General features: G+C 40.1%; 1 protein-coding gene across 2 annotated transcripts in view; it reads right to left on the bottom strand.

Moving 5' to 3' along the window:
* Positions 1-20,612, bottom strand: part of Bap55 (Brahma associated protein 55kD) — a 72,551-nt gene that overhangs the window by 46,789 nt on the left and 5,150 nt on the right. The window contains exons 2-5 of one of the 2 annotated variants that reach the window (XM_070100625.1): positions 20,462-20,612; positions 18,010-18,146; positions 2,876-2,932; positions 2,352-2,531 (exon numbers count right to left, since the gene is read on the bottom strand). The exon at positions 20,462-20,612 is cut by the window's right edge and continues 23 nt beyond it. In XM_070100625.1, coding sequence (XP_069956726.1) covers positions 2,352-2,531; positions 2,876-2,932; positions 18,010-18,146; positions 20,462-20,612 — 525 coding nt within the window. The remainder of the gene's footprint in view (positions 1-2,351; positions 2,532-2,875; positions 2,933-18,009; positions 18,147-20,461) is intronic. The other variant, XM_070100626.1, reaches the window with a different exon arrangement.

Raw genomic sequence — 20,612 nt, 5'->3', positions numbered from 1 at the left:
ATTACAATCCTCAACATCAGTGCGACTGGTATCAATGCATCAGGCATCTACTCACTAACAATCCACAACCTTCCATCTCAATCCAGCAGGGCCACACCATCTCTCTCTCTACACCTTTTAAAATCACTGACATACACCAGCACTCATTATTTAGGGTAAAAAAAATATTATTAATGTAATTTTATAGGCGTATGACAGGGTGGATAGGGGGGCAATGTGGCAGATGTTGCAAGTGTATGGTGTAGGAGGTAGGTTACTGAAAGCAGTGAAGAGTTTTTACGAGGATAGTGAGGCTCAAGTTAGAGTATGTAGGAAAGAGGGAAATTTTTTCCCAGTAAAAGTAGGCCTTAGACAAGGATGTGTGATGTCACCGTGGTTGTTTAATATATTTATAGATGGGGTTGTAAGAGAAGTAAATGCGAGGGTCTTGGCAAGAGGCGTGGAGTTAAAAGATAAAGAATCACACACAAAGTGGGAGTTGTCACAGCTGCTCTTTGCTGATGACACTGTGCTCTTGGGAGATTCTGAAGAGAAGTTGCAGAGATTGGTGGATGAATTTGGTAGGGTGTGCAAAAGAAGAAAATTAAAGGTGAATACAGGAAAGAGTAAGGTTATGAGGATAACAAAAAGATTAGGTGATGAAAGATTGAATATCAGATTGGAGGGAGAGAGTATGGAGGAGGTGAACGTATTCAGATATTTGGGAGTGGACGTGTCAGCGGATGGGTCTATGAAAGATGAGGTGAATCATAGAATTGATGAGGGAAAAAGAGTGAGTGGTGCACTTAGGAGTCTGTGGAGACAAAGAACTTTGTCCTTGGAGGCAAAGAGGGGAATGTATGAGAGTATAGTTTTACCAACGCTCTTATATGGGTGTGAAGCGTGGGTGATGAATGTTGCAGCGAGGAGAAGGCTGGAGGCAGTGGAGATGTCATGTCTGAGGGCAATGTGTGGTGTGAATATAATGCAGAGAATTCGTAGTTTGGAAGTTAGGAGGAGGTGCGGGATTACCAAAACTGTTGTCCAGAGGGCTGAGGAAGGGTTGTTGAGGTGGTTCGGACATGTAGAGAGAATGGAGCGAAACAGAATGACTTCAAGAGTGTATCAGTCTGTAGTGGAAGGAAGGCGGGGTAGGGGTCGGCCTAGGAAGGGTTGGAGGGAGGGGGTAAAGGAGGTTTTGTGTGCGAGGGGCTTGGACTTCCAGCAGGCATGCGTGAGCGTGTTTGATAGGAGTGAATGGAGACAAATGGTTTTTAATACTTGACGTGCTGTTGGAGTGTGAGCAAAGTAACATTTATGAAGGGATTCAGGGAAACCGGCAGGCCGGACTTGAGTCCTGGAGATGGGAAGTACAGTGCCTGCACTCTAAAGGAGGGGTGTTAATGTTGCAGTTTAAAAACTGTAGTGTAAAGCACCCTTCTGGCAAGACAGTGATGGAGTGAATGATGGTGAAAGTTTTTCTTTTTCGGGCCACCCTGCCTTGGTGGGAATCGGCCGGTGTGATAATAAAAAAAAAATAATAAGTATTGCACTATAACACACACTATAACAACATACAATTACATTATCATTGTTTTTTACAATATGGATTAGCTTTTTTTGTGGTTTATTTCATACAATTTTTTTATCATTACATGCTGTTTTCAGGAACATAGCTACTATGTTAAGCATTAATCAGCTAATTCTTCTTCTTTCAACAAACCAGCCGTATCCCACCAAGGCAGGGTGGCCCAAAAAGAAAAACAAAAGTTTCTCTTTTCAAATTTAGTAATTTATACAAGAGAAGGGGTTACTAGCCCCTTGCTCCCGGCATTTTAGTCGCCTCTTACAACACGCATGGCTTACGGAGGAAGAATTCTGTTTCACTTCCCCATGGAGATAAGAGGAAATAAACAAGAACAAGAACTAGAAAGAAAATAGCAGAAAACCCAGAGGGGTGTGTATATACATGCTTGTACATGTATGTGTAGTGTGACCTAAGTGTAAGTAGAAGTAGCAAGATGTACCTGAAATCTTGTATGTTTATGAGACAGAAAAAAGGACACCAACAATCCTACCATCACGTAACACAATTACAGGCTTTCGTTTTACACTCACTTGGCAGGACGGTAGTACCTCCCAGGGCGGTTGCTGTCTACCAACCTACTACCTAGATTCATCAACTGTAATCAGTAAATAAACAAATTCAATAAAAAATCATTTATTGATTATTGTGACTTTTGTGTGCAAACCCTTAGGTACAATAAACTCTGATGTGCAGTCCTCAGATCAGTGATGTCTGACGTACCTTGAGGACCATATATATATGGTCCAAGAGGCATGGACTGGTGATCCCTACTCCAAGCTCTTACCTGATTGAGAAGAAAGTCTCCACCAAGAGGTGACTTAACAATAGCATGTTGGAGAACATAACCATCATGAACAGGTATAGCAGAGGTGTGTGTGGCACCAGAATCCAAGACTAGGCCAGTTGACCTTCCATTGGCAAAAGCAGCAAGCACTGCAGACTTCACCAGGAAAAATGCTGGTACCTAGCAAACACAAGAACTAATTTATTCACCCTTAAACGTGAATACATTTTAGACAATTTCTGCATTAACTATTATTAATATTAGTACTATTATGGAGAGGCACTAAACCTGCAAGGATCATACAGTGAGATATAATCAAGTTTGATCTGAGAAAGTGTCTAGTTCCAATTGTTGGAATCAACAGCCCTACAGTAGCAACATGATACACTCCCTTATAAGGATATCAGTATTAAAACAATTTTGTCAGTTCTACAGCAGTGAGAATTTTAACTCCTGACGCTTTGCAATAATTGTCTAGCTTCTAAAGGTTTCTTTATAACAACAATACAGAGTAAATGACTCACCTGATACTTCTCAAAAACTAGCTCACAGAGTCGTTCTCTCTTTCCTCTAGCATTCCACTGAAAGAGAACAACATTATTAGATAACATAGTAACAGAAATTATACAAACATGAATTATCAAGGATCTCAATGCTGCACATATTGCTGACAACAAAGAAGAAAAGCTATGCTGTGCGACAAGCTTTTATTTAGACAATGTTTTGTTTTGGTTAGAATTTTAATAAGCCCTACAAATGCTTATGCCCCATAAACAATGACAATGTCAAGTAATCACCAGACTGTTATAGTATTTGTTATTGGCTCTGGGGATTATCTTCTCCACAGGACAGTCTCAGCTAGGCCTCCTAAGTTTAAAAAGGAAATATTACAGAATTAAGAACTATTAAGAAGTGCACAGGAAAGTAGTTATGTGTATACTGAGAGCAAGAAGAAATTTCTAAGATTTATCTGTCATTTTTGGTGTTCATGAAGCAAAAAAAAAAAAAAATCAGCACTCCTGAGTGCCAAAGGAAAAAAATGAGAGGTTTCCTTTCACACACTTGAGAGGATGGTAGTATCTTCCTGGATGGTTATTGTCTACCAGCTTACTACCTACATACACAACTGACACGCAATTTATCCCACATTACCTTTAAGGTGTGTGTCACATACTAGTACATCATAATGATCAGCTAGTGACGAACTCAGACATAATTCATAGCACCATCAAATTCACCAAGCAGAACATTTTAGACTAGACACAAAGGATGGGGTTACTACGGTGGGTGTACACAGCAAAAAAAAATAAATAAATAAAAAAATGTGTCCCTTGCAGTGTGATGGGAACATAACCTATATGAACCTGAGTTTTAGGTTAAAATACAGTCTCCTCACTTAATGACAGAGTTCCATTCCTAAGAGTAGGGCAGTGAAGAAATTGGTCGTTAAGCGAGGAGCATACTATACTGGTAGTGGGTTTGTGTCAACCATCTTTAGATATTGTTTTAATGTCACCTTTGCACCATTTATAACTTTTTAGTATACAGTGGACCCCTGGTTTACAATATTATTTCATTCCAGAAGCATGTTCAGGTGCCAGTACTGACCGAATTTGTTCCCATAAGGAATATTGTGAATTAGATTAGTCCATTTCAGACCCCCAAACATACACATACAAACGCACTTACATAAATACACTTACATAATTGGTCGCATTGGGAGCTGATTGTAAACCGGGGGTCCACTGTATTTCTTAATGTTTATACAGTAGTGTATTGTATATTTTAATAAACAGAATAGAGAAAATCAACTCTAAAATACAGTAGAGCCCCGCTTTTCAGCGTTTCGCCATACAGCGTTCCGCTAATACGGCAATCATAACCAAAACTTTCTATACCGCAAACAGTCTTTCAAATATGGCATGTGCAAACTTGGTTTCTTTACATTCTCCATGAGCACACTTTTTTTTTTTTTTTTAACACACTGGCCGATTCCCACCAAGGCAGGGTGGGCCGAAAAAGAAAACTTTCACCATCATTCACTCCATCAATGTCTTGCCAAAAGGGTGCTTTACACTACAGTTTTTAAACTGCAACATTAACACCCCTCCTTCAGAGTGCAGGCACTGTACTTCCCATCTCCAGGACTCAAGTCCAGCCTGCCGGTTTCCCTGAATTTTTTTTTTTTTTCAACAAGTCGGCCGTCTCCCACCGAGGCAGGGTGACCCAAAAAGAAAGAAAATCCCAAAAAGAAAACACTTTCATCATTCAACACTTTCACCTCACTCACACATAATCACTGTTTTTGCAGAGGTGCTCAGAACACAACAGTTTAGAAGCATATACATATAAAGATACACAACATATCCCTCCAAGCTGCTAATATCCCAAAACCCCTCCTTTAGAATGCAGGCATTGTACTTCCCATTTCCAGGACTCAAGTCCAGCTATATAAAAATAACCAGTTTCCCTGAATCCCTTCACTAAATATTACCCTGCACACACTCCAACAGATCGTCAGGTCCCAAATACCATTCGTCTCCATTCACTCCTATCGAACATGCTCATGCACGCCTGCTGGAAGTCCAAGCCCCTCGCCCACAAAACCTCCCTTCCAACCTTTTCGAGGACGACCCCTACCCTGCCTTCCTTCTCCTACAGATTTAAATGCTCTCCATGTCATTCTACTTTGATCCATTCTCTCTAAATGACCAAACCACCTCAACAACCCCTCTTCAGCCCTCTGACTAATACTTTTATTAACTCCACACCTTCTCCTAATTTCCACACTCCGAATTTTCTGCATAATATTTACACCACACATTGCCCTTAGACAGGACATCTCCACTGCCTCCAACTGCCTCCTAGCTGCTGCATTCACAACCCAAGCTTTACACCCATATAAGAGTGTTGGTACTACTATACTTTCATACATTCACTTCTTTGCCTCCATAAATGTTACTTTGCTCACACTCCAACAGCACGTCAAGTATTAAAAAACCATTTGTCTCCATTCACTCCTATCAAACACGCTCATGCATGCCAGCTGGAAGTCCAAGCCCCTCGCACACAAAACCTCCTTTACCCCCTCCCTCCAACCTTTCCTAGGCCGACCCCTACCCCGCCTTCCTTCCACTACAGACTGATACACTCTTGAAGTCATTCTGTTTCACTCCATGAGCATGTATCTCTATTAAATAATAATAATCACCCCTCTGGGCACATTAAATGTCTAATTTTACATCAATATAGACATTTTCATTAATCCATCTATGACATTTTCTTCAAAATTATACATTAGCCGGGTCACCATATGGAGAAGACCTGGGCCGGAAGTACCGGCGAACCTCTAATGAATGGATGAATGAATTCAAAATTATATAAGAAACTCGTTACATAGCACATAAACATTTTATGTTTATATACTATGGAGGTGTGATAGCTGGGTGGAGGGAAAACATTATGTCACTCCCCTTAATACATAACGCTTTTGTCTACAATTCTCGGCATGAATTATTCATTACTTCTCCCTTTGTTCATGATGGCATCTAAAGGCAGTTGCTATAAACGATTAAACTCAGTGAACATGGTATGTCAATGGTAATAATATGGCTCTGGGCCACATTAAATATTGTGTAGCTATGTAGGAGGGTGTAGGTATGAAGCCCAGGCAGACTTCATACCTACATTATTATTATACAGTGGACCCTCAACTAACGGCGGCATTAAGTAACGACAAATTCGTCTAACGGCGCTTTTTGATGTAAAAAAAGTCTCTGCCAAAGGCAAAAAACTCTACCAACGACGTTCATCTGAAACATGTCCATGCGCTGGGAGCACGGCCTAAGCGGGCCCAGCTACTCCAAGACTCAGTGTGCCATTGTTTATAAGCTGTTGCGGTTGATTCCCCGTCTGCCTGCCATATATTTTGGATTATTCCAGTGTTTTTAGTGCATGTAACTGCTAAATAAGCCACCATGGGCCCCAAGAAAATTCCTAGTGCCAAGCCTGTGTTAAAATGAGTGAGAATTATGATGGAAATGAAGAAAGAGATATAGTGGACCCCTGGTTTACGATCAGCTCCCAATGCGACCAATTATGTAAGTGTATTATGTAAGTGCGTTTGTATGTATATGTTTGGGGGTCTGAAATTGACTAATCTAATTCACAATATTCCTTATGGGAACAAATTCGGTCAGTACTGACACCTGAACATACTTCTGGAATGAAATAATATTGTAAACCAGGGGTCCACTGTAATTGAAAAATACGAGAGTGGAGTGCGTATGTCTGAGTTGGAAAGGCAATACAACAAATCATGTCTGAGTTGGAAAGGCAATACAACAAATCACATTCAACCATCAGTACTATCTTGGCAAACAGAAAGGAAATCAAGGAAGCTGTTGTTGTGAAAGGTTCAAGTAGTTTTCAAAATGGAAACCGCATATAACTGAAGGTAGAGAGACTGTTATTGGTATGGATAAACGGAAAACAATTATCAGGAGATAGTGTTTCTCAGTCTATAATTTGTGAAAAGGCAAGGAAGTTGCATGATGATTTCATTAAGAAAATGCCTGAAAATAGTGCTGCTGATGATGAATTTAAGGCCAGCAAAGGCTGGTTTGAGAGATTTAAGATTCGTAGTGGCATACACAGTGTGGTAAGGCATGGTGAGGCTGCCAGTTCAGACAAAAAAGCAGCTGAAAAATATGTGAAGGACTTTAAGGAACACACTGAAAACTTAAAACCTGAACAAGTGTTTGTGATGAAACAGGCCTGTTTTGGAAGAAAATGCCAAACAGGACCTTCATTACTCAAGAGGAAAAGGCACTCCCAGGACATAAGCCTATGAAAGACAGGCTGACATTAATGTTGTGTAGTAATGCTAGTGGTGATTGCAAAGTGAAGCCTTTATTGGTGTATCACTCTGAAACTCCGTGTTCAGGAAAAACAATATCATCAAGGGTAATTTGTGTGTGCTGTGGAGATCAAACAGTAAGGCATGGGTCACTAGGGAATTTTTTCTTGGACTGGTTTTATGGTGTGTTTGGCCCCACTGTGACAAATACCTCCAGGAAAAGAAATTGTCACTCAAGTGCCTCCTGGTAATGGACAATGCTCCTGCTCATCCTCACGGCTTGCAAGAGGAAATTGCAGGGGAGTTTGGTTTTGTTAAAGTGAAGTTTTTGCTTCCTAATACAACTCCTCCAGCCCATGGACCAGCAGGTCATTTCAAACTTCAAAAAACTCTACACAAAAGCAGTGTTTCAAAAGTGCTTTGAAGTGACCTCAGACACTCAACTGACCCCAAGAGAGTTTTGGAAAGATCACTTCAATATCCTCAGTTGTGTAAACCTTATAGGTAAGGCTTAGGAGGGAGTGACTAAGAGGACCTTGAACTGTGCTTGGAGGAAACTGTGGCCAGAATGTGTAGAAGAGGGATTTTGAAGGGTTTGTGGCTAACCCTCAGGGGGCTATGCCAGTAGTGGAAGCTATTGTGTCATTGGGGAAGTCCTTGGGGTTGGAGGTTTGTGGCGAGGATGTGGAAGAGTTGGTGCAGAACGACAAGAAAGAACTAACCACTGCAGACCTGCAAGAGCTTCAGGTGCAACAGGAACAGATCACATCTCAGGAATGTTCGTCAGTGCAGGAGGAAGAGAGAAGGAGGAAGATGACTTCGTCAAGGATTAGGGAAATGTGTTCAATGTTTACAAAGGTGCAAGCATTTATCGATGAATTTTATCCTGTCACAGAAGTTGCAAGCCGTATTGGCAACATGTACAATGACACACTTGTGTCCCATTTTAAGGAAATCCTAAGGGCACATGAGAAACAGAGCTCTCTGGACAGATATTTTGTGCGACAGGGGTCCAGTGACTCTCAAGCTGGTCCTAGTGGCATTAAAAAACCAAGAAGGGAGGTAACCCCACCAAAGGACATGGTACCTCAAGTATTTATGGAAGGGGATTCCCCTTCCAAACAATAAAACACCTGCATCATCTTCTCTCCTACTGTCTCATCACTCATCCACAATTCCACAATAAAGGTAAGTGGCATTTAATTACTGTTTATTTTGTATGTTCCATTCGTTTTGGTGTAGGGAAATGTATATTTCATTAAAGAAATTGTTTTTCATACTCTGGGGTGTCAGGAACAGATTAATTCTATTTCCATTATTTCTTATGGGAAAAATTAATACAACCAACGGCAAATTCGACTAATGGCAAGCTCTCTGGAATGAATTAATATCGTTGGTTGAGGGTCCACTGTAACTTATAATTATACGCATGTGTACCTGTACCTAAGTATGCCTTAACTCATGGTGTCATTTCTTCTAAAAATGGTGTTACATGAGAATAGGAGTGTTTCTCTTTATTTATTCTACTGTATCAATGTGGAGACAACTGGTACACAATGTAAAGTGATGAAAACCAGACGCGTTCGCCTGGTTTGTTTACATTATGTGTGGGTGGGGTGGGGGTGGGGGGCGCTGCCCCTGCAGACTACCTATATTTCCCAAACCTGACTTCCGACAAATAAAACTCGCCTCTCACCCTACAATAAGACTACAAATATTTTAAGGTAATTAATGAATGTACTGTATATGTATTTTATCGCTCTGGTGAGCTTTAATTGCATGTTGTAGTATATTACATGTGGGTGAGGTAGGGAGGGCTGCCCTGGCTGGCTACCATACTTCCCAAACCTGACTTCAAGCAAACAAATAAAACTCACCTCTCACCCTACATTAAGACTACAAATATTTCAAGGTAATTAATGAATGTACCATATTTTATTGCTCTGGGGAGCTTTAATTAAATGTATATTACGTGTGGATGGTGTGGGCTGACCTGGCTGGCTACCATACCTCCCAAACCTGACTTCCTACAAATTAAACTCACCTCTCACCCTACATTAAGACTACAAATATTTGAAGGTAAGTAATGGGTGTACTGTGTGCAGGGCCAGATTACCGCGTAGGCAAACTAGGCATTTGCCAAGGGCCCTGCGCATTTGAAGGCCCCGCGGTCCAAGGGGTTCAGGGGCTCATCCAAGACTGCACACATGGTGCAAGTGCAAAAGGGTCCCTACCTAAAAAGTTCAAGTGTTTGGAGAGTAAAATTGACTTTTAAAAATTAATCAAAACAAAAATAAATAATGAAATAAAATAAAATAAAAATAAATAAACCTAACCACAGATGGCAACACTCAACACGCCTTTGTTTACATCAGAACAGCTGTGTTTTCCCGCTAATGGGTGAGTATGGGAGATTCCTCTCCAATTTTCTGTAGTAATTACACGTTATCTAGACTTGTACTGTGACAAATTAACTGAAGTGTTGTTGATAGACATTGATGTGTATGGATAAATGTTTGTTTTCGCCTCTAAATGTTAAGGGAGGTACCTGATAGGGTTACTTGACCAGTAAAGACGCATGGACCAGTAAAGACGCATTTTTGGTAAAAATACTATAAAGAAAAACCTAAAAACGCAAACTGACTTCCGTTTGTAGGTTTTAAAAGCACTTTGTCCTGTCTTTAAGTCTTTATCATTTCAATAACAGATCTCAATTGATTGATGTTCTACATCACTTCCATCGCAAATACTTAGTTTTCAAGTTGCGACGGAAGTGATGTAGAACATCAATTAATTTACTACATATTTCCCCAGAAACACATAAGCCACATCAGAAAATCGTTGGTTGGGTGAAACTGAAAATTGTCCCTGCATTCTTTAATTCTCATGTCCTTATCTATGGTGGTAGGCCATATATCATGCAAAACATAATGATTAGTTTAGTTATGAAAATGGTAATATAAATACCATTGTGCATTGTTCTTGGACTCAGTATGATTTCTGTTTAAGTAAATTGGAGATCAAGGAGGATGAATTAGTAAAATATTCGTAGCCCAAATCACTAACCTAATCTATGGTAAAAGTTCTGTATATGACTCCTTTCTGGTAACATTTTGAATTTTTAGATGCGCAGCCAGAGGAAAGGGGGCTACAAGGGCCATATCCCCCCAATTGACAGAAAAAAAAAATTAATAATAATTAAAAAATTAATAATAATTGATAATGAAAAATTTGTATTTGCATGAGTACAGACAGTGATACATCCTCATTATGGCATCTCGTGAACGTGACGTTGGACGTTCTCATGCGAGTGGGTCACAGAAAAGAAAGAAGAAAATTCAAGAACAGAAAAAGAAAGATGTAGGAAGCTGCAGAAAGATCACAGACATGCTCACGAAAAGAGTTTCTGATGTTACCAGTACAGTTGAATCTGCAGATACATCAGATGATACAGGAAGCCCTCCCTCCATTATTTCTCAGCCAGCATCTACTTCTTTTGTGTCTCCTTTCAATGTCTCAACGGACATTTCATCCACAGGATTTGTCTTAAAAGATCCTGCCTCATGGCCAAATGTAATCCCAGATTCTCTATGTAATGCTTTCATTGCAGAAAACTTCAGTCAAACTCTGAACATTGACTTTAGGAAATCAGCAAGGATTTGTGATGATGGAAGTCGTCGTTGTTTAAAGTCATCTATGTTTTATAGGAAGCTTGCAAATTCAGAAACTGTGAAAAGATCATGGATGGTATACTCTGAAAGCTCAGGAAAAGTGTACTGTACAGCATGCAAGCTATTTTCTACCAACTTGCATTTGTGGTCACAGTGGTGCCTGTGCTAACCTTCCTATGGTGTAGAAATATACCTAGTTGGATGAATCTTATTGTGGCTAGCTGGTCTAGTGGCTAATCCCGGCCGGGGGTATGGTTTGTTTGCAATCGTGACGGGCTGGAGACTTGAGCTTTGAGACTCTATGACTTGCGCAGTGGGCCTGTTCAATAACGCGACGGGCCGGCCTGGGGGTATGGTTTGTTTGCAATCGTGTCATTACGATTTCTTGAGTCATGTTGACGGCAGTGAAGGGACTTGAGCTAGAGTTCGTCACGGCCATGCTAGCTGGAGATTCGTCTGTAAAAACTTGCATTTGTGGTCACAGTGGTGCTTGTGCTAACCTTCCTATGGTGTAGAAATATACCTAGTTGGATGAATCTTATTGTGGCTAGCTGGTCTAGTGGCTAACGCGACGGGCTGGAGTTTTGAGACTCTATGACTGCGGGTTCAATCCCGGCCGGGGGTATGGTTAGACCTTAAACAGGCTAACACCGACCCCCCCCCCAAGCTGGAAGGGGTCGCTTCGCTTACCCGTAACTCAAAGGGGCCCCGCCAATCTGAATAGCCTAGGGCCCGGAGACTTCTTAATCCGGCCCTGACTGTGTGTGTATATTACTTCTTATTGTTTTTAATGCTTAGTTCTAGTGCTAATGTAAATGCATATAAATGCCAGGTAAACTTGTTACCTGGCATTTATACGCATTTGTAAGTGGAAAAAATGGCGTTCTGCTTTCCGGCAGTAGCCTGGAACCTAACCTGCCGTATAACTGGGGCCCTACTGTATATTACTTAGGTATGCATACTGGTCAGAGAGCTGATTGTAAGTCCGAGCAGTCGTTAAAAAAAGTATGTTAAGCAAGGAGAGACTGTAGTTACTTTGGGTCATTATTTAAGATGGTTTTATTGGTCATTTATTAGTGCCAATAAATAGTGGAAACAAGAACTGAATCAGTTTAAGACAAGAGACATGAATCTGGCATCAAAGTGGCAAAAGATGATCGATATTTGGTGATTTTTCAAGGGAAGGGAAGGGATTCCTTTATTACCCCTTAACCCTTTGACTGTCGAAAGGCCCAATCCTGAAGTGTCTCCTGGTGTCACAAAATATTCAAAAAAAAAAAAAAAAAAAATTTTTCTTATGAAAATGTTAAGATTATTTTTCTGATTGTTTTAGTCCAAAAAAAAAAAAAATTTCCCATCAGTACTTACCGAGATATAGAACCGTGAAGTTTGCTGAAAATGATCTGTGAACGGCAACAGCGGCGACTGCCGCTCACCCGGTAAACTTTGATTTACTTGTATTCGATGGTTTCTTGTTTTTTTCACTATTTTATTTTTTCACATAACTTTTGTGGCCTGTGAGACCAAATTATTGTGCAATGTTCAAATATACACTCGTTGAATGTAACACAATTATAGCAAAAACACTCGTATCATTATAATGTTGCTAAAACTTGTTTACACAAACAAATATAAAAAATTGTTTATTACGATTGTTCTATAATATATATACCTATGTACAATCACTGGACACTTTTCTAGAACTGGTGCAGCTTGTGGAATTCTTTGAAACATGGGTATAAGCACAATGGTGTTTTACACTCCTCACACATAAAACGAGTGTCTTTGCGTTTTTGTGGGCGTTTTGTGGTATGTCCACAGACAAAACACCTCTTCTGAGCATTTTTCTTGAGAGCAGTAGCAGGCAGTGGTATGGGGTAGTGATCACCAGGCCTCAGACGAGAGGACATGTGTTGATAATTTCGTGGGCGCTGGTCTATTGCAGGTGTTGTTCCTTGGTACTTGAATATTATTTGTCTGATGACTGACAAACAAAATTCACCATATTTGGGTTTGTTCTTGGTCTTCAACTTATACATATTATAAGCATTCAGCATGGAAATGTCAAGAAGATGGAAAAACAGTTTTATGTACCACTTATAACTCTTGCGAACACAGTCAGCAAACCCAATCTGCATGTCACATTTGTCCACTAAGCGCATATTGAGGTTGTAATCCATCACAGCTGCAGGTTTTACAATGGGTTCATTGGTCTCTCTATTCTGCTTGCCAGTGTCTACCATTTCGTGTCGGTGAACTGATGTCAGCAGTGTGACATCACGTTTGTCATGCCACCGAAATGCCATGATGTCATTGGCAGCAAACACCTGCACTTCACCTCTACGACTGCCAGCATCGAACCTAGGCATATGTTTACGATTTCCACGCACTGTGCCACACACATCTGTCATGTTCACTCGCAAGAAATCACTGAGTATAGGGCTTGTGTACCAGTTGTCAGTATATAAAATATGCCCCTTAACAAGATATGGCTCCATTGTTGTTCTAACCACATCACCAGAGATACCCAGTAACTTTCTGGTATCTTCCAATGTTTTACCACCAGTGTACACAATTATATCCAAAACCCGACCAGTTTTGCAATCACACAGAACAAATAACTTTATACCAAAGCATTTTCTCTTGCTTGGTATATACTGTTTGAATGAGAGTCTTCCTTTGAACAAAATCAAAGACTCATCAATAACAAGCTTCCTGAAGGGATAAAAATACATACAGCACTTTTGTTTCAGGTACATAAACACACGTCTGATCTTATATAACCTGTCGCTTCTGTCAGGCCTTGTTTTGTCTGAAAAGTGTAACATACGTAACAGTAACACAAATCTATTCACTGGTATAATGTCACTGAAAGCAGGGGTTGAAATCAGGCGGTCTGTCGTCCAGTATGTGTTGACACTGTGCTTATACACATGTGGCATAAGCATTATTGTAGCAAAGAACAGATACATCTCTGCCACAGTTGTCCTTCCACTGGTGTAGGCATGATCTTGGTGACAGAATAGTGTTTGCCATGGTGTACTCAAAGTATGTATTGCTTTCCCTGACAATAATGTCCATCAGGGGTTCATCGAAGAACAACTGAAAGCATTCCAGTTCAGTGGGATTGTTCCCAAGTGTACATGATGGCCATATTCCACTTTGTCCTCCATCAAAGTCATGGGGACTGGGAACAAACTCGTCATCTTGCTGCCAATCCCAGATGTGGTCAGCTGGTGGGTTCTGGATATTGTAATGTGGTTGTGGTTGTGCAGGTTGTGGTTGTGGTTGTTGTGGGAGTGTGGGGTCGGGTGAGGCTGGTTGTAGTTGTGCAGAGTCAGCAGCGTGGGTAGTAGCGTGGCCCGCTGCTGGTGTCACATGACTCGTGCCACCATCACTATCACCACCACCGCCTGCTGCCTCACTCGCATCATTGATACCCATCGTAACAATATCGTCATCTTCACTATCAGGTCGTGGTGTAGGGCCACGGGATGTGCTCCGAGATGTACTCCTTCCTCTTGGAAGAGCATATGGCACACTACCAGACTGCATGCGACGTCGTATATACTGCCGCTTCACTGGGGAATATTCACCCTCACTATCACAACTAGAATTGCTTTCAATAACCTTGAAAGCACTATCGCTATCACTTAAACTGCTCACATCTGAGTCTTGTACACGAGCAAATAGTTTCCTCTTAGGTCCTGGTACAGGTGAACATGAACGAGCCGGCACAGGACCAGAGGTGGAAGGTTGTGGGTCATCTGGGTTTTCATCACTAATTACGTTATCCTGGGCACTTTTTTCGGTAACACCCGCTTCAAAACCAGGGAATTCACTTTCACTTACTCTTTCATCGCTGTTTGAGCTATCACTTGGAAACAAAAGACCTCCAGTCCGCCGAGGAGTGAGGAACTTCTTACCGCGAGGCATGGTGAAAATGGACTACCAAGATGGCATTCCCACAATGCACTGCTGAGTCCCAGATTTTTTCACAGGGTGCACACCCACCACTGAGACCCATTCTCTCTCATGTAGGCCTACCAGCCCTCTCCCGCTTGATTTGAAGCCACTAGAATTTATGCGTATAGATACGTCAAACATGGTATCTCCCATGACGTATATATACGACCGTGACAATCAAGGGGTTAAAAAATAGGCCTCAAACTGGACAAAATCACTGTTGTATACAGTGCTCCCAAATCTCCAACTCAGTGCCTGCATAATTCTATAAGTATTCATAAATTTTGGAATTTTTGGTGTCACTACCTTCAGAAAAAGATTCCTAAAATTTTAAAAGAAACTATTTTTTCTATAAATGCTAACACAGAAGAGGCTTTTCAATTTGGAGGGGTTCTGACATATTAATTAAGGGATAACACCTGGTGACTGACTAAAGACACTTGGTGACTGATACGTGACACCTGGTGATTGATAAGTGACATCTGGTGGCTGACAACAAGTGATACCCGGTGACTGACAAGTGACATCTGGTGACCGACAACAAGTAACACCTGGTGACTGACAACAAGTGACACCTGGTGACTGGAGCAACAAGCAACCATGTTGGGGAGTAAATGTTTAACTAAATGATTCCTTTGCAAAATGAATATTAAATTAATGGAGTAGTGTTAAGATCACAGAAAATTTTGGTAGAGTAATATAATGATTTACAAGAGAAGGTAGTAAGCGTTACAATCTCTGGAAATTTTGGTAGAAATACTTTCAGTCTCTCACATAGATTTATGTCACACAGGCCGGTGTTGTTTACATAGATCTACGTCTTGATCATAGCGCCCTCAAATATGCCGAAATCAGTAAATTTTGACCTATGCATGAGAGAATGGGTCTGTATGGTGGGTATGCACATTATATAAAAAAAATCCTGCCCCATACAGTGCATGATGGGAACAACTAATCTCTGGCTTATTAGCTTTTTTTTTTTGGAGTCATTCAATAGACTGGAATACTTACTGGTTAGTTTCAGGCTGAAAGAGGCCTAAAACAGGCCTTAAAGTAGCAAAAGAATATTCTATTTATGGCAATTACGCTGACAGAGGCCCTACTACCCCCCCCCCCAAGTTTGTTTCACAAGTTTTTACTATATCTTACTATTATTTGGACGGTCTGTTTTCTTAGCTGAGAATTTGGATGAAACTTTGATTTTTATTATGAGGGATTCAAAACTGAGGATAATTCTGGGGATGTGATTAGGGAACAGAGGAAATGTTCTTTTAGTGGCTGGAATGTCTACAGTGTTTATTTTGAACAGTGCTTTTAACCCTTAACCCTTTCAAGTCCCATTCTGTAGTACTACAGCTTTGAGCTCATGGCCCATGCCGTATACCTATATGAGCTCAGTTCACTCAGATAAACTGTGAGCAGTAAATTAGGGCCTAAATATAAGAGAATAGGTCTGTATCATGAGTGTGCACCATATAAAAAAAAAAACCTGCCCCACACAGTGAATAATAGGACAAGCAAAACTGTGACTGTGTGTATTTTTGGATGGTTTTTGATTGGTTTCAGAATGAGAAGTAGCCTGAAATTAAGCTTAAAGTAGCGGAAATATTCGATTTTTGTCAATAATCCTGAGAACACTAATCACACCACTTGTTTAATACATATCCAACTGGCCCATCTAATACATGTTCACAAATGTGGTGACATTATTTATACAATTATTACAATAAAGCAGCCTGCATAACAGTAAATTTAAAATGGAAAGCTAACTTCAGAAGAATTAAAAAGAAAAAAAAAATGAACACTGAGACCAATTTTAAGTTCATGGGTCTGGACAGTGAAAGGGTTAATAAGATGTTCATTCAAATTCAAATTCAAATTCAAATTCAAAGTTTATTCTCTATAAGGATTACAATGCTGAGTTTACAGAATTTGGTTATTGTATTGTTTACATGTAGTAAAATAATAATTACAGAGTGTACCACTAGAACACCTAGCATGGCTAGGCATTTCGGGCAGACTTAAATTAAATCTTAAGTTTAAAATATTACAAAATTATGAGGTAAGTTGGTATTATGGCTAAGTGACTAAATACTAGTTTGTGAGTTTAGCAATGTGAATGCTTTTGTTTTGGCAATATACATAGTTTCAGTATTGGAGTATCACAGGCCAACTTATGACTAGTTAAGATTCATTATTTTGAGATTGAGATTGATATTTCTGTTTATGGTCAAATGGGTGAGTGAGTGTAAGTGTTAACCACCAGGTGGTATTCGTGTAATTAGTTGACAGGGTGTATCAGGGAAATAAGATGTTTTCTGATGATGTTTTGAAGGTGATGACTGTGTCTGCAGTTTTAGAATTTTCAGGTAGGGTGTTCCAGATTTTAGGGCCTTTGACATACATTGAATTTTTGTAAAGGTTTAGTCGGACACGGGGAATGTCATAGAGATGTTTGTGTCTGGTATTGTGCCTGTGGGTTCTGTCGCAACTATCAAGAAAGCGTTTTAGGTCAAGGTTAATATTGGAATTTAAGGTCCTGTAGATGTAGACTGCACAGTAGTAAGTGTGGATGTACTGAACAGGGAGTAAGTTTAGATCTATGAAGAGTGGGACCTAGCTCAACCATTTCCAATGACATGGACCATTGATGAAGCCGTGGTTATCATGGTCTCAAGTACATAGTTCGTTAGAGGGAAACTTGTGCAGTTTGGTTTCACGTTCCAGTGTGTCTCCTCTTACAAGTTTGCTTATTTCATTCAAACTCTACGAAGGAAAGGATTCTGAGTGTGGGGAAGATCTGACCATAGGTGACTGCTGTGCAAACTTAGACTAAGGGAACTGTTCCTCCAGGAAGTAAGGGATATATCAGTAACTTCACAACCATTTGTAAGGAAAAGGTTAGAAATTCACCTCTCTCCAACATAAGAAAAAAAAAAAGTTTATGCAGATATTTTCAGAAACATGGAAAAGTCCATTGTAATTTGCCAGAGCAACAAGATTCACTAATGATATTCTTATTGTGCCCTAAGAAAATCTGACTCACTTGATACATTTACTGTGGTCTCAGAGAAGAGTATAGGTTGACATTGTGACTCTTGATATACTTACTGTGGCCTCAGAGAAGAATATAGGAGGACACTGTGATTTTTGATACACTTACTGTGGCCTCAGAGAAGAGTATGGGATGATACTGTGACTCACTCTTGATACACTTCTCATAAGAGTAGTCAAGAACTTTCTCAAAGGTGTCCCAGTCTTCTATCATTCCTTCCTTCATGTAGTTCACCACCTCACAACCTAACAAGTAAACAACAAAATACTTTACAAATGACATACAAATTATAAAGCATATTATTATAACATTCATGAAGCACTAAACCAGTAGGGGTCATGCAGTTACCTGGAGAATAAGTAATTATTATTATTATTACTACTACTGCTTTTTAAACACTAGCCATTTACCAGCTGAGGCAGGATGGCCTGAAAAAGAAGAAAAATGTTCACCATCACTCATTCCATCACTGTCTTGGCGAAGGTGCACCAACACTACAGCTCGTATGCTCCTCTCTCTCCTTCAGAGTGCAGGTACTGTATTTTTCACCTCCAGGACTCAAGTCCAGCTAACCGGTTTCAATGAATCCCTTAAAAAATGTTACCTTGCTCACACACTAACAGCACCTTTACCTTTAATGAGTTCCAAGAGTTTTTCTACTGTTGGAGCCCAGTCATGGGCTAGGCTCATCTGGTGTTTTCCTGGTCAACCAAGCTGTTGCTGCTAGAGGCCAACTGCCCCACATATCCATCATAGCCTGGTTGATCTGGCACCTAGTGAAGATACTTGTTTAGTTTCCTCTTGAAGATTTCTACACCTGTTTCAGCAGTGGTTCTGATATCTTCTGGTAAGATGTTGAATAGTCTGAAACAGTGTTTTCTTATTGTGCCCACTGCAACCCTGCTTTTCACTGGGTTTATTTTGCACTTCCTCCCATATCTCTTGCTCCAGTATGTTGTTATGGTAGTGTGCAGAGTTGGGACAAGGCCCTCAAGTACTTTCCAAGTATGTATAATATCTATCTCTATCTATCTCTCTATCTCTCTCTCTCTATCTCTCTCTCTCTCTCTCTGCTCCAGTGAGTACATATTTAAGACTAAGGTTTTCCCTGTAATTTAAATGCTTTACTGGCTTTATGCAGGCCATAAACAACCTCTGTTTTTGCTCCAGCTATGATATTTCCCAGCCCTGAATGGGGCCGGCAATACTGAGCAATATTTCAAATGAGAAAACACAAGTGATTTGAAAAGTACAGTAGTTCCCCCAAATTTGTGGGGGCTATGTTCCAAGACCACCCGAGAATTTGGAAAACTGCGAATTCTGGACGCCATTAAAAAAATGTCTATAAATGCCTATTTTTATAGTTTAAACCCTAAATATGCCCCCAAAACTCTTTAATTTAATTTCAAACATTACCCTTAAAAAAAAAATTTAAAGATAAACCCATATACAGTACTGTACAGTGGAACTCCGGTTTTTGCACTTAATCCGTTCCAGAAGGTCGGTTTAAATCCGAAATGAAGGCCGGCTGACATAATTATTCTCAAGACTTTCATGTGTTCCTTTCATTCTATTTGATGATCCTCTTGAGTTTTGTATACAGTGTTCCTTTTGAGTATTTCATTCTTTCCATACCTAAGAAGCAGGAGCTTATTAGCACTGAACATCATGTTCTTCTCCACAGCCCACTAGAAAACACTGCTAATATCTTCCTGTAATTTTTCATTGTCTTCTACCAAAGTGACTTTCATGTGACTGGAACAATACACAAATAACTCGCACATAGCAGAAAGAAACTATGATGACATTTCAGCCCAACTTAGACCATAACCTAGTCACATTTGTTTAATGATTAGTAACTATTTAATGGTCTAAGTCGGGCCAAGTTGTCATAAAGTTTCTTTCTCCTATGTGAGGTTATTTGTGTATTCCAATAACAATCCCAACCTTCTTCTAAATAGAAGACATTGTATCAAATGTTTGATGTCAATCAGAGTAGACTCTCCCTTCATCACACACTAACTAAAACTGGACAAGCCAAATATAAAATTTATCTAAGGGCATATGCTTATGACAACAGTCTCATGAACCTGTCCTTAGTTACAGTACACCAACAATAAAAAGTTTATGTGATTACATGAGCATTCCCATGTCATACATGAAAACTCTACAGGAATAAAAAAAAAAATCAGTCAAGCAGTTGAAGATACTTCTTGAGTACAGCTGGACCCCCATACCCACAGTTTACCGTAGCTCAAATATAAGCCTTAATTTTGCTTAATAATAGCACTGTAATGCAAAAGTAGTGTTGATGGCAGCTCTTCAAAGCCTAAGAGAAGCCAAGAAGTGCTTCCCATCAGTGATAATTCTTGACTTATTGTGTATAATTTATCAATTAAATTTATAATAGGTACGTATGTAAACAAAAAATGATTTATACATTGGGTTCGCTACTATTCACAGTTTCGGTATCCGTGGCAGGTCCTTGAAATGTTTCCCCCATGGATACGGGGGTCCTACTGTACTGCACTGATGGCAATACAATAAACTATTATAATACCTTTGCGAGGAACATGGAGAGCTACAGTATCTACAAAATACTTCTTTTCGTTGGTCTCTGGGTCCTCAACAATCCCTACCCATGAGGGAATATCAAATTTTGGTGAATCTTCACCAGCATATCCAACACGCAATGAGGAATGACCAGGATC

This window comes from Cherax quadricarinatus, chromosome 73, assembly GCF_038502225.1.
Source record: "Cherax quadricarinatus isolate ZL_2023a chromosome 73, ASM3850222v1, whole genome shotgun sequence".
NCBI classification, from domain to species: Eukaryota; Metazoa; Arthropoda; class Malacostraca; order Decapoda; family Parastacidae; genus Cherax; species Cherax quadricarinatus.
Note: the sequence above shows the minus strand (reverse complement) of the source record. Positions and strands in the feature narration are given on the sequence as shown.